At 41.0% G+C, this 15,773-nt stretch overlaps 1 protein-coding gene across 5 annotated transcripts in view; it reads right to left on the bottom strand.

The window, feature by feature from the left end:
* Positions 1-15,773, bottom strand: part of enox2 (ecto-NOX disulfide-thiol exchanger 2) — a 246,205-nt gene that overhangs the window by 173,613 nt on the left and 56,819 nt on the right. For 3 of the 5 annotated variants that reach the window (XM_054792439.1, XM_054792442.1, XM_054792440.1), the window contains exon 5: positions 13,944-14,025. In XM_054792439.1, the coding sequence (XP_054648414.1) occupies positions 13,944-13,977 (34 nt within the window). In that variant the 5' untranslated portion in view covers positions 13,978-14,025. Of the gene's footprint in view, positions 1-1,410; positions 1,829-13,943; positions 14,026-15,773 lie in introns of those variants that run through there. The other 2 variants (XM_054792443.1, XM_054792441.1) reach the window with 1 other exon arrangement.

The raw sequence follows: 15,773 nt of genomic DNA, 5'->3' as shown, positions 1-15,773 counted from the left end.
TGTAGTGTGCAGAAGGTTCCGCATTGTAGGGAAATTTTAACGCATGCACATGCACACACATAGTTTAGCTCCAAATGTGAAAATTGTAACTAGTTCATGATGTTGTATTTGTAAAAAAAAAAAAATTGTTACTTTGATTAAAACAACCCTTTTTTGTATTGTTTATGATGTGGTATAGTTATTTAGATATTTGAGCTGTCACAAAAGCCAAAAATGTATGTCAAAGTGAAAGTTATTTTTGAAATGTATATTTTCACAAAAAGCTGTTTGTCTCCCTTTTCTTGTTGGGAACTGATATTTTCCTGAAACTTTCCTATGTTTTACCGCTGATTACTAAAGAATGGAAAACATTAGAAACAAATTTTTTTTTTTTTTTCCTGGTGAAAGATGAGAGTCTAATCTTCCTTTTGGTAGGTTCCATGTTTATAGAGCCATAGAACACAACATACTGTGTGCCTTGAAAATTCAGTCAAAATCATCTAAAATGTAGTGAAGGGGTTGTCTTTTGAAAAATGTCTGGGATTGAATGAGTTAACATTTAACAGTGAGGAGCACCAAGCATTAAGTCAAATGCAATCTGTTGAATTTAAGCGTTTCTATGAAGAGACCAGGCATGAACTCCCTTGTGGGACAAAAAGGCTGTGGGACATCTGATGTTGATTAACATTCAACAGGGCAAAGCAGTAAGTATTAAGTCAAAATGAATCTGTTCAATTCAAGCATTTCTTAAAAAAAACATGCAGCAAGAGACCAAGCATACGAACACCCTTATGGGTCAACAAGACTGTGGGACGTCTGACGTAGATTAACACTGAACAGCGAGAAGCACTAATAATTAAGTCAGATTTAATAGAAACACTTCTATTGCAAAACCTGCAGAAAACCTGAACACCCTTATTAGGGAAAACAAGGCGGTGGGACGTCTGATGTAGATTAACATCGAACAGTTAGTAGCTACATCCTACGAGGCCACAGAAAACGTTTTAAATCGTGGCTATTCGTGCATAAATGAGTCAGGGATTTGAGCACTACGGTGTAAGCAGACCTTATGGGTGGGACAATGTGTGATAACACTATGTTGCCATGCAGGAAAGCACATCTAACATTTACTATACAGAAGAAACAAAGCTGCAATGATGTTACTGCGCAGAAAAAACGATGTGTTGGAAATGAGTGATCATCATCTCAAGCAACATCATGACAGCAGCCACCGAGCAGGAGCAGCTGCTGGTCCACGCCCGTTGGAGCAGAACATATACACACACATGCATGCTAAAGCAAGGGGATCTCTGTTAGAACTTGAACCACATGAGCGATCACAATGTCTACACAAGTCCTGCAGCAAAAGAGAGGCTGACAGCTTCTCACATCCAAGCAGACCATAAAAACACAAAAGTTGTGAAAATGTACCTGTGTACTGCAACAGAAACATTGTCCAAAGCGAGCTCCGAGGTGATGTTATTGCTTCCCCCTCCTTCCAGTGCTGCAGCCTCCGCACTTGGACCCAATAAATCCCGGGATGGAGACGCGGTTCGGTCCCCCCCCACTTTCCGCTCGCTGGACTGCAATGATGACAGCAGCCACACCGAAGACAGACACTATTTATTTATTGTGACTGTGAACCCCCCCTCCTCTCTCCTCTCAGCACGACGACGTGAGCAGGATCGCGTCCGGCCACGGGCGTCACATCCGCGGAGAAAGCGAGCGAGAGAAGTGGAGGACAGACGCAGGGACGGAGGGTCTTCACCGCGATACAAAGCCAGACTAAACTCTCCTCCTCCTCCTCCCGTTCTTCTTCTTCAAATGGATCGGATATGTGTGTGTGTGTGTGAGAGAGAGAGCGAGAGAGAGAGAGCGAGAAAGAGAGAGGATGTGGTTTGCGTGGAAGATGCCGGCCAATGAAGAAGCCACGAAAGAAGAGGGTGGCGTAATAAAAACAAAAAACAAAAAAACAATCCTTTGCAATGAAATATGCCTTCCATTGATGTCTGGTGTAAAATTTCGGAAAAAAACAACGAAAAACAACATTCTGCACAAAAAAATAAAACTTTTACCACGCCGTCTTTGAAGTAGGTGTAATACCTAACCCTGCCAATGGGGGGGATCAGCAGCATGCAGTTCGACGTTTAACATGCACTGACTGCATGCCTTCTATGCGTTATTTGACATTAATAAGGTTAAATTATGCATTAAGTAGTTATTAAACACTAGTCAAGTGACTGTTAAGGACCATCTTGATGTACGTTGTTAATACCACATGGATTTGAACTTGGTGTTTGTCCAGCCACTGATTCCTAAATGATGACTTCCATTTTCTACACATCACGGCTGATCTTTTGGAGTGAGAGGTGGGGTACACACTGCATGCACACTCTGTGTGTACTTGCACGAGGCCATTCGTACCGTGCTGGTCTTGGGCGCAATTACACCTCTGTCTCCTGGGCCCCGCTGGCCTGCGCTCACACTGTACACTCGTGCCATGGCCTTTTACCTGCCCTATCACTTCTATACTGCTGTATTAATGCAATTTTTCAGACTAGTGGACTATTCTCTGTCTTATTTGGAGTTGTTGCAATTATATACAGTATTTTGTGCAAGGTTCCCGATACCATGAATTTGCACTCGAGCGATCACATTAATTTAATGATTTTTATTACGCACACAAATGCAGTTGTGGGTGAGCGGGTGTTGTGCGGGTTTCACTTTTGGATCATTGAGTCTTTGTATCTAATCTAGATTATGAATTGTGTTGGTTATCATTAACAACGGAGCGGTTGCATTACAGCCATTCGATGACTCCACTACATTCCGTGTGTGCATGTGCGTGGGCATGGAATCGTGCCGGGCGCTAGACTCTTCCAAACGTGCCAAAAGAAGGCAAACGTGCGCTCACACTAGCCAAACATACCATGCTTTAGGTGTTAACGTGGGCCCATGCACGGTACGACTGGCTCCGTGCAAGTACACCCACACATTGACACCTTTGGACAATTTAGAGACAAATTAGCCGAAATTAACCGAAATTAGCCACATGCATGTTTTTGGGATGTGGGCAGAAACCGTACACGAAGAAAACCCACGCACTGCGAATTGTACTATGTGATGTATTTCATTGCAATGTGTATGCAGGTTCAGATAAAATTACCATTACCATTAAACCATTTTGACCACAACATATTGGGGGTGCTACAAATGTCACGTGAGGCAGGGTCCTCAAAACAAGTGGCGTAAAAGCAAGCTGGATGCATGCTTCCCAGCATCCTCTGCGGCACTTGTTTTGTAAAAAGTTGCAAAGGTTAGGTGTTAAGAGTGAACATAGTTATTCATTATCCTCCACTAGTAGTGGTCGTTGTCTACCTGTTGCTTGTTAAGTTGCTGTGTGATGATTATAGTGTTGAGCAGATTGATACGTTGAGAAAGGATGTGTTGACGAGTTAGTCACTTGGTTGAAACGTAATCTGGACCGAACACTTGATGCAGACCAGCCTCAGCTCGGTACCAAATTCTTTGGGGTCCCAACAAGCTTGGTGTGAAAACACCAACAAACAAAAAAAAGGCCCAAAGGAAAAAAGTGTTGTGTGTACATGTGTGTGAATATTGTGCACTGCTGCACTGGTCAGCTTGAATCATTTATCGATTCAACTCATTATCTACCTTTAGGCTGGATTCAGCATCGACATGGTCACCTGATCAGGTAAAATGCTTATCCTTGCTACATAAATTATATGTAGTTAGAGTTAAAATCCAAGGGCAGTGCCTACACACACACACACACACACACACACACACACACACACACACACACACACGCACGCACGCACGCACGCACGCACGCACGCACGCACGCGCACAAACACACAAAATACAAATTCATGTCGTCAGGTCTTTTCTAAACTATGTGTGTGTTTTACTGCTGCAATTTCCACAACTGAAAAGTGCACAAAAACACAGTTTCACTGACTGAGACAAATCAGGAAATGTGCTTGACAAACAAGATTTACGAGAGATCGCCAGTTAACTGAGAGGAAAATGGGTTTGGAAAATTGCATTGCAGACAAAAAAAAGAACAACAAAAAAGATACCTCAAAGCCTCTTGCATTCTTACATTCAAAATCAGTAGTTGACTGGTTTTGACTTGGAAAAATAAAATAAGAAGAAGCCTGATTTAACTTTTAACCTCTGCTACTTCAATCACTACCACTGACTGTTGTCACGTAGAAACTGCAATTCCCTTAGAAGGACATTTGCAGAGCAAAAAGCCAACAAAAGGAATGAAATGAGGGTCACATTGCCTGCTAATGCATCACACCATACCATATCAATCTCAAGATACGATGCAAAAAGGCCATCTTACGGATGTGAGCAGTATAGGGATGACATCAGCACAAATGACTGGATGCAATGTGTAACATAATGCCCACGTCATTGCTTTTTCCATGAACTCACATTTGATCTTGCAGAAAAAGTCCAATATTTCAGAACCGTTTGTTTGTGCCGATACCTTGGAGTTTGTGCTATTAGCTGCCAAAACAGCCCACAACAATTGCAGCATCAGTCATAGTTAGGGGTGTACAGTAAGTGGATATTTTTATCATTAACTACCGTAACCCTTACTGCGGAAGTGCAATTTGCTGCCTTTAAGTTTGCTCAGAAATCCCAGTAAAAACATTTAAACTAAAAAGAGTGCATTCAACTGAAAAAATTACAGTGTCTTTCAACGCAACCCTTCATGGCTCATAATAACGTTGTTAAGTGTGATTAAAATGTTCTACTATTATTAGAGAGACTGTTTTAGCTTTTCAGCCACGTGTGCTATCTTTTAGCATGATTAAAATTTTCAGTGCATTTGGAGCGGTTAATACATACAAATATATAATGTCATTTATCTTGTTCATAAAATACAGCAAAAAAGGGCATATTTCGCTTGAGCAAGGACTTCTTCAGGGAGAATAAGATCACTCTTTTGGACCATCCTGAATGTTCCCTTCATTTAAATCAAATCGAGAACATTTGGGGATGGATGGCAAGGGAAGTTTATAAAAATGGCCATCAGTTCCAGACAGTTGATGCCCTTGGTGAAGCCATCTTCACCACATGGAGCAATGTTCCCACTCGCCTCCTGGAAACACTCGCATCAAGCATGCCCAAACCAATTTTTGAAGTGATTAACAAGAATGGTGGAGCTACTCATTACTGAGTCCTACTGAGGAAATGTTTTGTTCTGGTTTGGAGAGGTTTTTGTTATTTTTTGAGCAATGGTCTTAAACTTTTGATCAGCTGATAAACAGCCTATTTCAGTTTAATTGTTGTTTTCAATATATTACTTTTTCATAAGTGTTTTTTGTCTCACTCCCCCTTCTTGCTTTTGCATATTGTAGCTCTACTTAAAACCTCATTAAGATCCAAATGTGCAAAATGCAAGTTCTAGCAATTTTTTAACTGGTCTTAAGATTTTGATCAGGAGTGTATTAGGATGTTAGTTCAAAACTAATCTAGCCACTTGGCAGTCTTTTGGGATTTATGTTAGAAAAGCCAAATGGCTGGGATGTGGGACTTCTAGTGTTAACGACAGAAGATGATTTTCAAGCTCTGGCTTTTCCTTGGCACTAATGCTAGCCATGACTCACACTAGCCAAAGGCCGGGCTGCACTGCGTTCATTAATTGAGTGGACCACAGTGATTATTTCACAGTGCAGTTTCACTTCTTCTTCCTTACTTAATGTGTACTGTGTGGGAAAACAGCGGGCCTCCGCACTGGAAAAATCAAATGATGAATATGTGGAGCAATACCCCCCCCTCCCCCGAGTAAAAAGAAAATAATTCTTTCTCCCTTCCTGCCATTCATAAATCATCGGGTTCAGGCTTAGTCTTATGGAAAGTCAAAGGAAAAGTGGGGGGTCAAACCACTTGCTGAACGGCAAAGCTAACCCCCTTAGTCATGCCGCTGAGACAACCTACTGAATGCATCCGGTGTGCGTTCTTGAAAAAATTTCACAGGAATCCCACACTCTTCTAAATATACTGTACACACACAGCAACAGAATCAAAGCCAGTGTTTCTAGTCTTCAACTGTTATTTCATGCTATGTTACTGACAGAATGCCTTGGAAACACTTCAGACGCATGGCGACACAACGTGGGGGACCCCGTCTGACACATTTGGACCACAGCCTCAAACGTTGAAACGTTTTTTTGGGATGGACGAAAGTGTATTATCTGCCTTGCGTTAAACGGATTAAGTGAGGGGAAACGAGAAACACACGCTTCGAGTTAGAGCGCTGAGCATCGAAGAAGCTTCATGAGGCTGGAGTTATTTATTATCTGCATTTAAAGATATGTGTAAAACAAAAATGCAAAGCCGACAACTGGTGGCGTGTGTGTTTTAATCAGAAAAGACTTGTCATAAATAAAAGGGAATGTTTTGCAGCAGGAAAATTCAATTACCCCTGTCAGCCAGCAGTAATGAGTAACAGCCAGTGCATACACTCATTCAATTCCAGTGGCCCCCGGGAACCAATGTCTGGATTTTGTTTTAACAACACCATCTCTCTCACTCCGCTCTCTGGCCTGTTAAGTGTAGCAAAAACAGTCAAATACAACACTAATTTGACTCTGTGTGCCTCCGCAGATGAAAGCTTGCTTTTATGGTTCATGTGTGCGTCTGGAGCTGGTACCACCACCCACTCCACCATCCCCCCTTCTTTTATTCTACTTGTATGTCAAATATAGCACCTGGCTTGAAAGCAGGGTGGATACCCTCACGTCAGCATTTTTTAAAAGGGGAAATACCCAAAAAGAAAACAGATGTTTCAGATCTGTGCAATCTGGAAAACTGGTCATACATTACAGTGCAGCACGCGTTTGCACTTGTATGGTTCGACAGGTCCGAAAAGGAGTAGGAAAAAGCAGAGCTTATTCAATCGTACCCCTTCTTCCTGTCTAACCAGTTACTGATAGTTTGTTCACTTCCTGTGTTTAGCATCTAGCAGGTTACCAATCTTCTAACAGTGAAAGAAACGAATAAAGATGCAACGCTAATAGAGTGCATAGATAGCTTTGTAGAAAAGAACACATGAATAAATCGCAACATTATCTGGAAAAATCTTGACGCGTGGTCTCAATGTGGTGCAAGACTTACGCTCAGTTAGCCTCGAATAGAGTTTTCCTTGGCTTTCTATGAGAGATGATAACCATCAAATCAGAAATGGGACCAAGGTAGCGACAGAATCGGCACATACGGATTCTGTCCTGGCTGCTCAGTACAACATGGCTAAAGTGGCAATAGGTGGACATGAGTAATTCAAGAAGAAGAGTCAGTTTTGTTCAGTCTAAAAATGAAGTGGGTAGCCTCCCAGGCACAGGCACGCATCATCAAAGTAGTTGGTGAGGAGACATCTCCTGTTATACTATACACCCGTTAACTTATTTTTTACACTTTTATGAGTGCTAAGACGTTAAAAACAAAGATGGGGTGAGACGTTTTATTTTATTTTAGTAGTTTATTATTTTGTACAGTTTTATTATAGCAATAATGTTACCTTTTTTATGAAAGACAATATGAATATTGCTACATAAAATACTGTCTGTTCCTCTTGTACACCATAGTTACTTGTCCTATGTTTTATGTTCTATAACCCCCTCACATATGTAAATATGCACACTCAATTGTTTGCAAGTTTAAAAAAAAGTGAATAAGTATTATTTTTACATTATTTATTTACATACATACATACACACACACACACACACACACACACACACACACACATATATAGATAGATACATATATGTATACACACACACACACACACACACACATATATACACATATATATATACACACATATATAGATACATATATGTATGTATACACACACACACACACACACACACATATACATATATATACACATATATAGATACATATATGTATGTACACACACACACACACACACACACACACACCTATACACACACACACACAGTATATATATATTTGTATTTTTTCAAACAATGCACTAAGTAAAAGATATAATGCATTATTTCTCACTGCAAGAACAGTTAAAATACAAACAAATCGGAGGTTGACCAGTGTCCCAAAACTGTGTTGGCCCACTAAGGTTCCACGGTAGTGCCCGCGTTAAAGCAGAAACACACACCCATTTGACCCACTTGGATCTTATCGGATTCTTAATACGTTTGTTGCTTTAACAGGCAAATGCTCTCATTTGAATGAATAATTCATAATGAATTACTGCATATTACATGGAAGCACGGCCTCATCTGTGACTACCGCGCTTAAATTTTAAGAGAGAGCGAGGCGCAACCCTGGTTTCTTAACGAGTATGTACTTTATTCATTTTCACCAGGGAGGTTTTTCCTTCTTGCCTTTTTAAAAGAGTCATTTGCCAAATCACACCAGTCAGGTCTGACTTAAAGATGGAAGGCACCGAGCTGTATCAATATCGCCGTTCTCGTGAAACAATGACGATATTTAGGAAAGCAGTCGCTCAAAACCGACTGCTGTGTTTTTGTCCATTTTAAGATGAATGAATATTCAAGTTAAAAATGTCACTGACTCTATGGAGAAAAGAACATATGCATCAAAGAGTGGTTATATCGCTGCCTTTTGGGTTCTTGCACAGTCTACATTTGACCTCTTCCTTTTTGCACCTCCCCTGCATGCTGACGGATGGTAAACAGGGAAAGGTTGAGGTGACTCCCCAGCTTAAGTCACATCTGATTAACCGAGCTTTGTCGTTTCCAGCATACCGACCCACTACTCCTGCTGGGGTGAAATGTAATGGGTCGTGCAACAGTAACAAGGCATCGTAAAAAGTAACTAGTAGCTAATGTGTTTTCAGCTGTAGCACCGTGTTTGCCATACTTATTTTACGACGTGAGACAGAGAGAGAAGGAAACGTTCCAGCTATGGTGACGGCAGCATCTGTTCTGGAAATGTGGATTAGGCGAAATCCAAAAGGAGGCCAGCCCTGTTTAGAGGTCTTCTCCCTTAGAATGATTATTGAGGAAAATGGCTCTCAAACACCCTGAGTGCCAAACAACTGTTAACCCTTTGAATGTTGCACTTGCTGCCCCTCAGATACGTTCTACAGCTAGCCTTGCCACAGGGATGTAGCAGCATTAAGCTGTGTTCAACACTCTCATACAAACAAAAGGGAAAAGCACTGCGGTGTTATTTGGCAATGCAGAATACAGTCTATCAAACAATCTTTTATTTATTTCTTGATGAGCAAATACAATCACCTGGTCATCAGCCGTCGAGAGCACGAGATGTTGAAGGCGAGATGTATTGAAGTAGGGTGCAGAGGATTTGTGGGCCACTCACTCCTCAAGACCACCACCGACGCAGCTGAGAAAGCCACAACATGGCTCTGGATGCGGAAAGGAGATTTGTTCTTATTTTGCCAATAGGAAATCATGAAAATAGAAATAACCAATCCCAATGGCGTCATAAAATACATTTTATTAACCGTGTAGTGACACTATAACTGCTACATACGTGTAAAAATATGTTAACAATGTCATGAAGCCATTGAAACAAATGTGATTTGCGTCACGGTTGCGCATTCCACATCTAAATTGTCCCACAAGTGTAAAAAGAAGTAAAAACAATACAAAAGGAAAAGTAAAAACAAACAAAAAAACGTAGTAAAAACAAAACAAAAATCAGAAAAACTAAAAATAGTATTCATATGCCCGATCCACATTTTTTCACTTCCAATCCTGATACCGGAATGTGCGCCGATTCCGATGCTATGCCAATGCCAAAGCTCTGTTTGCGATAAGAATAGTCTCCTGGCTGCTCAGTACAAAACGGTTACAGTGACAAAAACTGGACGTTTGTAATAAAATAACAGTTAAGCTTCTTTAGTTTTAAAATGGAGAAGACAAACCCCCCAGGCACAAGCATGCGTCATCAGAGTTTTTAGTGAATACACAATTGAATTATTATTTTAAGTTTTATAGCGGTAGAGCGGTTAACTTATTTTTGCATTTGTTTGATAGTTAAGAGTAAGCAAGATGCATTAAGTCCATACAGGCTACACTTCCGACACACCTCATTAAAGGGTTGATTGTTTTATTTTATTTTATTTTATGTATGTATAGTTGTAGGGTTAACTTATTTATACACTTGAATGGAACACAATGTGAATATTCTTACTTAAAACATTGCCTAAATTGGATTATTTGTATTTCCGGTATGAGAAAATGACAAAACTCCTCCTGGAAACATCATTCCACTCGATACAACTGGCCAAGAAACAGGAGTTCAGAACATTCAGAGAGAAAATCTTCCATCCCATGAAAGACAATAAATATCTCCCAAGTCCGCATACAAATGAAGCTGTAATTGGTCAGAAGAAAAAGCTCACCATCTCTACTTATCTCACAGACGGACCTGAGATGAATATAAAAATGGTGTGCTTTCACCAGCAGAGGAAAGAAAAGTGACAGGAAGATAATTAAAGCTGACCCAACGAAGGCAAACACAGAGGAAAGTGTATGGTATAAAACATTTTTAAAAATGCAAGAAGAAAGCGAGAGGCGACGAGAGAGCAAGCGGAGCAGACAAGCAGGGAGGAGGAGGAGGAGAAAAGGCCAAGTGTATCAGGCTGAGCGCTCATTATCACCAGCATATTGTGCTGCGTAAGAGTAATGGCAGAGGACGCAGCCATCTCACAGCCACCATCAAAAAAATAAAAGGCTGCCTTTTACAGCCTCGAACCTCATTTTTTAAACTGTCCCGCAGTGTTGGAACGGTTTTTTGTCTCTTCTTGAAGCACAATTCATGTCCAGTAGAGAGAATCCATGCATTCTAGTTTTTCTCAAAGGCGACAATGATCATTCAAAGCAACCACTGGTAGATGGCGATACCCTTTTCTCTCTTACTGTAAAGAGAGAAATTTATGCCTCTATTCACACACACTCCAAGTCCCCTATAGTAGCTGGATGTGTGCCAACAAAAGCAAGCATTTCTTAATTTCTGCAGGGTAAAAAACATTGGATCAATGCTATGGCTGTAAGCAACGTCCAGCATTATGTATCTCTGCATGCGCTTTAAAATATTAAAATGCTCATCTGTTGGCATGATGATCATACACATGTTGTATTGCCAGTATTCATGCTGGCTGTGCAGTTTGCTCCTTACATTTACAAAATATATAAATAATACTTTCCTATTACAACACTGTGTTGCTGCTGTATTGTGCAACATACTTGTTAATGACCGTGTGGTCAAAAACTGTTTTCTCATGCACTCCAAATCATGATTATATATATATATAAAAACATACGTATAATCATCCCTCGTTTACTGCGGTTAATAGGTTCCAGACCCGGCCGCGATAACTGAATTTCCGAAGTAGGATTCAATATTAATAAATTGAATATTTTCGTAGTTAGAGCATCGAAAACCTGTTTATGACTTTCAAAATCTCATTTTTTTTTTACCATTATTAGAGCCCTGTAGACATGAAATAACACCCCTATTGTCACCTTTACACTCCTATTATCCTTTGTTTACAAGCATAGCAGGCTAGCGAGCTAGCTAGTTAGCCTCCAATTTATTTATTCTAAACTTAAGAAGGGGTTTCAAACGAAGTGGGGAAGAAGGACAAAGGAAGAAGCCAAAAACTTACCACTTCCACACGGAATGGGAGAAAAACGTATTTTCACTCTATCATGTTGGACATGCCATGGCTGACTACATGCAGTATGAAGGTAAGGTAATGTGATGTCATGTGTCAATGTTTTATGTCAATATTTTTTTTCACTAATAATAGGCCTTAGTCAACCACGAAACAGCAATAATTTATTCATACATTTTTGAAAAAACACAATAGAGTGAGGGAGCGATATATATACAGTCAAACTTGTCTATAGGGGCCACTAGAGGGAGACTGCAAAAGTAGCCGCTATAGACAGATGGCCTCTATAGACAGGTTGGCGTCCAGTTTAAATGTTGACCAGTAGAGGGGAAAAAAAAGGAAAAAAAGGGGAAAAATAATAATAATAATGTTGACCAGTAGAGGGCACTGTGGGACTGGGGATAAAAGTTGTACAGCACTACTAGGCTTGTTATTATCCACCACCCACAGAACAAAGCTGTGCTAGTAATGTCTTACGCTTGTTTTTAATATTTTACTTTTTATACGGTAGAGTGTCATTACAACTTTAGTTCATCAGGAAGTGACGGGAAGTGACGGTGGGCGTCCCGAGCAGGAGAGCTAGGCTCAGTGCTAGCTGTGAGTTTCGAGAGAGTTGGGAAGTGTGTTTATGTTGGCGTGGATGTAAAGTCCTGCAGTGTTCTCCGCCGTTAATAAAGCGATTAAAGTGCATCGGCGACGTGAGTCTCTCCTTCCCCACAACAAGCGGCATTACAGTATTGACACACATTGTGCACATTGTCTCACACCAGGAAATAAACGGTGTCACTTGTTCCAGGCATTGCCTGGACAGCTATGTAGTGGGGCTTGTTTAACCTTTGGCTTGTGAGCAAGCAGGAAGGAGAGACGAGACGTGTGTGTGTGTGTGTGTGTGTGTGTTCTGTTTGCTCTTTGGTGGTCGCGTTCAATAAAGTTGGCAGAAGCAACAGGAGAAGTTTCCTTCTTTGCTTCGGAGCTGAATAACACTGACAAGTTAACAGACTAGTAGCGAATGGAAAAGAAGACAGCTTTTTTGTGTCGAATACAGAAGATGAGGACTTTGATGGATTTGTGGATGAGGATTGATGAAAAATAACGTGAGTACATTCTAAAATACTTCAAATAAGTACAACCGAACTCAGTTTTGCTCCCGCTGCCTTTTTAACATGCAGTATTGTATTGTAGCGTCGCTGGGAGCACGTCCTGTTCCCAGCCTACTTTGCGGTAATGTTTTGTTGCAAATGTTCTTAAAGTTACATGTTTGACCAGGAAATAGCAAGCTCAAAAGAAGACGGCTTTTTTATGTGGAACAACTGACAGTTTGTGTGGATCTTGTGAATGATTGTGACTGAGCGAGGACTCAGTAATTAAAGTCTACATACGACGGCTTCATTGCGGGGGATTTTTCAGTGGCCGCTATAGGCAGGTGGCCGTTCTACAAGTATAATGGTGACCAAAAAATCCTGTAGGAGAATGTCCGGCCATCTGTTCGTAACCTCAAGCTGAAACCAACTTGAGTTCTGCAGCAGGACAATGATCCAATACACACCAAGTCCACTTCTGAATGTACGAAGAAAAACAAAATGAAGACTTTGGAGTGGCCTAGTCAAAGTCCTGACCTGAATCCTACTGAGATGCTGTGGCATGACCTTAAAAAGGCGCTTCATGTTGGAAAACCTTCTAATGCAACAATTCTGCAAAGATGAGTCGGCTAAAAATTCCTCCTAAGCGCTGTAAGAGACTCATTGCAAATTACTGCAAACACTTGAGAAGTTGTTGCTGCTAAGGGTGGCCCAACCAGTTATTATCTTTAGGGGGCAATCACTTTTTTTTCCACACAACGCCATGCAGGTTTTCAACTTTTCTCAGAGGAAAATCTGACAAAACTGGTTAAAATGTGACTTTTTCTTGTTTTTTTGCACCACTACGTACTTTAGACTTTACACTTGAGTACTGCACAGAAACCTTTGACGTTGCCAGATATTGGTATAACTTTGATCACATGAGCATATTTTGAAGTAAAAATGCGTAACAGTAGTTTGAAAGTGAAGATACGGGTCTTGTGTTGCAACAGCAACAATAAATGTATCAAAATAGATATCCAAGGGGTGCAGGGCAATGCCTGTCCAGCAGCTCGGATCAGCAAACGTCCAATGAGATGACTCCAGAGCGTTCCCACTATGTCAACATGGCGGCCCCGTCGCCCATGAGGAGAGTGCAGTTTTCACTCAAAGCTAACCCACAGCGCAAACATCCCCACACCGTTGCCTCTTACCTGTGACTCTGCTGGCTCTGTAGTCTTTGTACATGGCAGACACACAGCTGTCTTGTTGGATTCCAGCTTCTTTGGCTTGTTTCTGAAAAGACAACAAACATCTGATGAGTGGCTGTTTGCTCAACTCATAGAAGACGCCACCGAGATATGCTCCCAACTCTACAACACAGTGTATACATCCCGAGAGTCACGCCAAGGACGCCCGACTGTCACAATAAAAACGGTATTGTCTTGTGAGAAGACAAAAGAGCATGTAATTCCTCTACTCCTCCAAGAGGCACGACCTCCCTTGCTTTGTGGAGCAGAAGCTCATCCGAGTCAGGAGGGCTCTGAGGCTCCCATTGATGGCGCTATTAGCACTCCAAGCTGGGGAGGGGAGGTCAGTGAAGGGAAAATACAGAACTGGCTGGCACAATAATACTGTAATGCATTTCATTCCACCAAGAGGGCCCCGAAGGGTGACATGATGACTGGAGTAATTGGCTTTCTCCGGCTATGATAATCTGCATCAGTCATAGCATGCCAACACAGCTCTCAGGCCACTAAGAAGGTCGCAGTGATCCTCCAACCTCATCCCACTCTGCCAGCAGCAGGCCCACAACTGGTACTGAAAAAATTAATTAACATGCATGAAGCAAGCACACACCGCCTTATACTATCCGCAAAGGTCCCACATTATACTATTTTTCACGATTTTAAATACATCTCAGGAGATCCCACAAAAATGTGCTGGGCAAAATCTAGCCTTGAAGCTGGAATTTAGACTAAAATTTACTAAAAGTTCTTTTAGTAAGTCCTATTGGGACCGTTTTGTGTGTCTGTAGTTTTAATGCTAATGTGTTGTGTTTGTCCACGCTTGTCTCTGACAAGTGTGTCTCCAAGAAGCGCTATTGTGTACATAATTAACTTTTTCTATAGTCAAACTTGGATTTTTATATGCCTCGGTTTTCGTCAAAATTTTTAGCCAACATTTTCACTTGTTTTTCGTACAATATTTCATGTAAGAAACTAGTCAGTTTGCCATGTACTGAATCATTCTGCAAAATCGAGTGCCCAACTCAAGCACCCAATGCGTTGGTGACTCACTGTCCATGCATTTTTACTGAGTGCAACTGCTAAATAACCTCTCAGGGGGTTATTTTTGTGTGCCACAAATTTGATAGAGAAGGTGAGAAACACTATTGAATTTGCTCTCGCCAGGATGTACGGGAAGTCCGCATCAACTATAAGTTCCATCCATTCATCATTTATAATTCCGAGGGCCCAAGCACAAGCCCTGTTAAAGCTGCAGTGTTTATTATTTTTGCACTGTTTTCTGCCCATAAAACTATAGCTATTCTCAATAAAAATGTAATTGTTAAAATTGTTGGGTGTCTTGACATTGATTGATTGAAATTGATTTCTCATTCATGACATCATGAAAAGCCGGAACTACAGAACCGACACACAAATGCTGTGTGTTGTATTACGATCTTGACATGGTATCAGTTTACTGTGGCCACTGTACTACCATAATTCAATTAGACAATCTTTTGGACAAATGGTTTGTTTTGTCTGTATGCATGTTACAGAGGTTTAACTATTGTCATCCAAATTTATAAAAGCATTTAAGTGATGACTGTTGAGTGTGTGTGCTTAGAAGTCAAACCCGTCTCAGGAGGTGCTGCCTGGCCAGTTGTCAATGATGGCTGTTTGCGTTTTGACTGGTACCTCAATGGGCAGAATAGCAACTACGGTCAGTTTTACCGCCTCAGAAAAGCCACGGGATGTAATGTTTCTTATGCACTCACACACACAAAAGGTACAGCATATACAGTATATTCTTTTTTA

Source organism: Dunckerocampus dactyliophorus, chromosome 11 (genome assembly GCF_027744805.1).
Source record: "Dunckerocampus dactyliophorus isolate RoL2022-P2 chromosome 11, RoL_Ddac_1.1, whole genome shotgun sequence".
NCBI lineage: Eukaryota > Metazoa > Chordata > Actinopteri > Syngnathiformes > Syngnathidae > Dunckerocampus > Dunckerocampus dactyliophorus.
The sequence above is the reverse complement of the archived record's forward strand: the minus strand, read 5'-3'. Positions and strand labels throughout refer to the sequence as shown.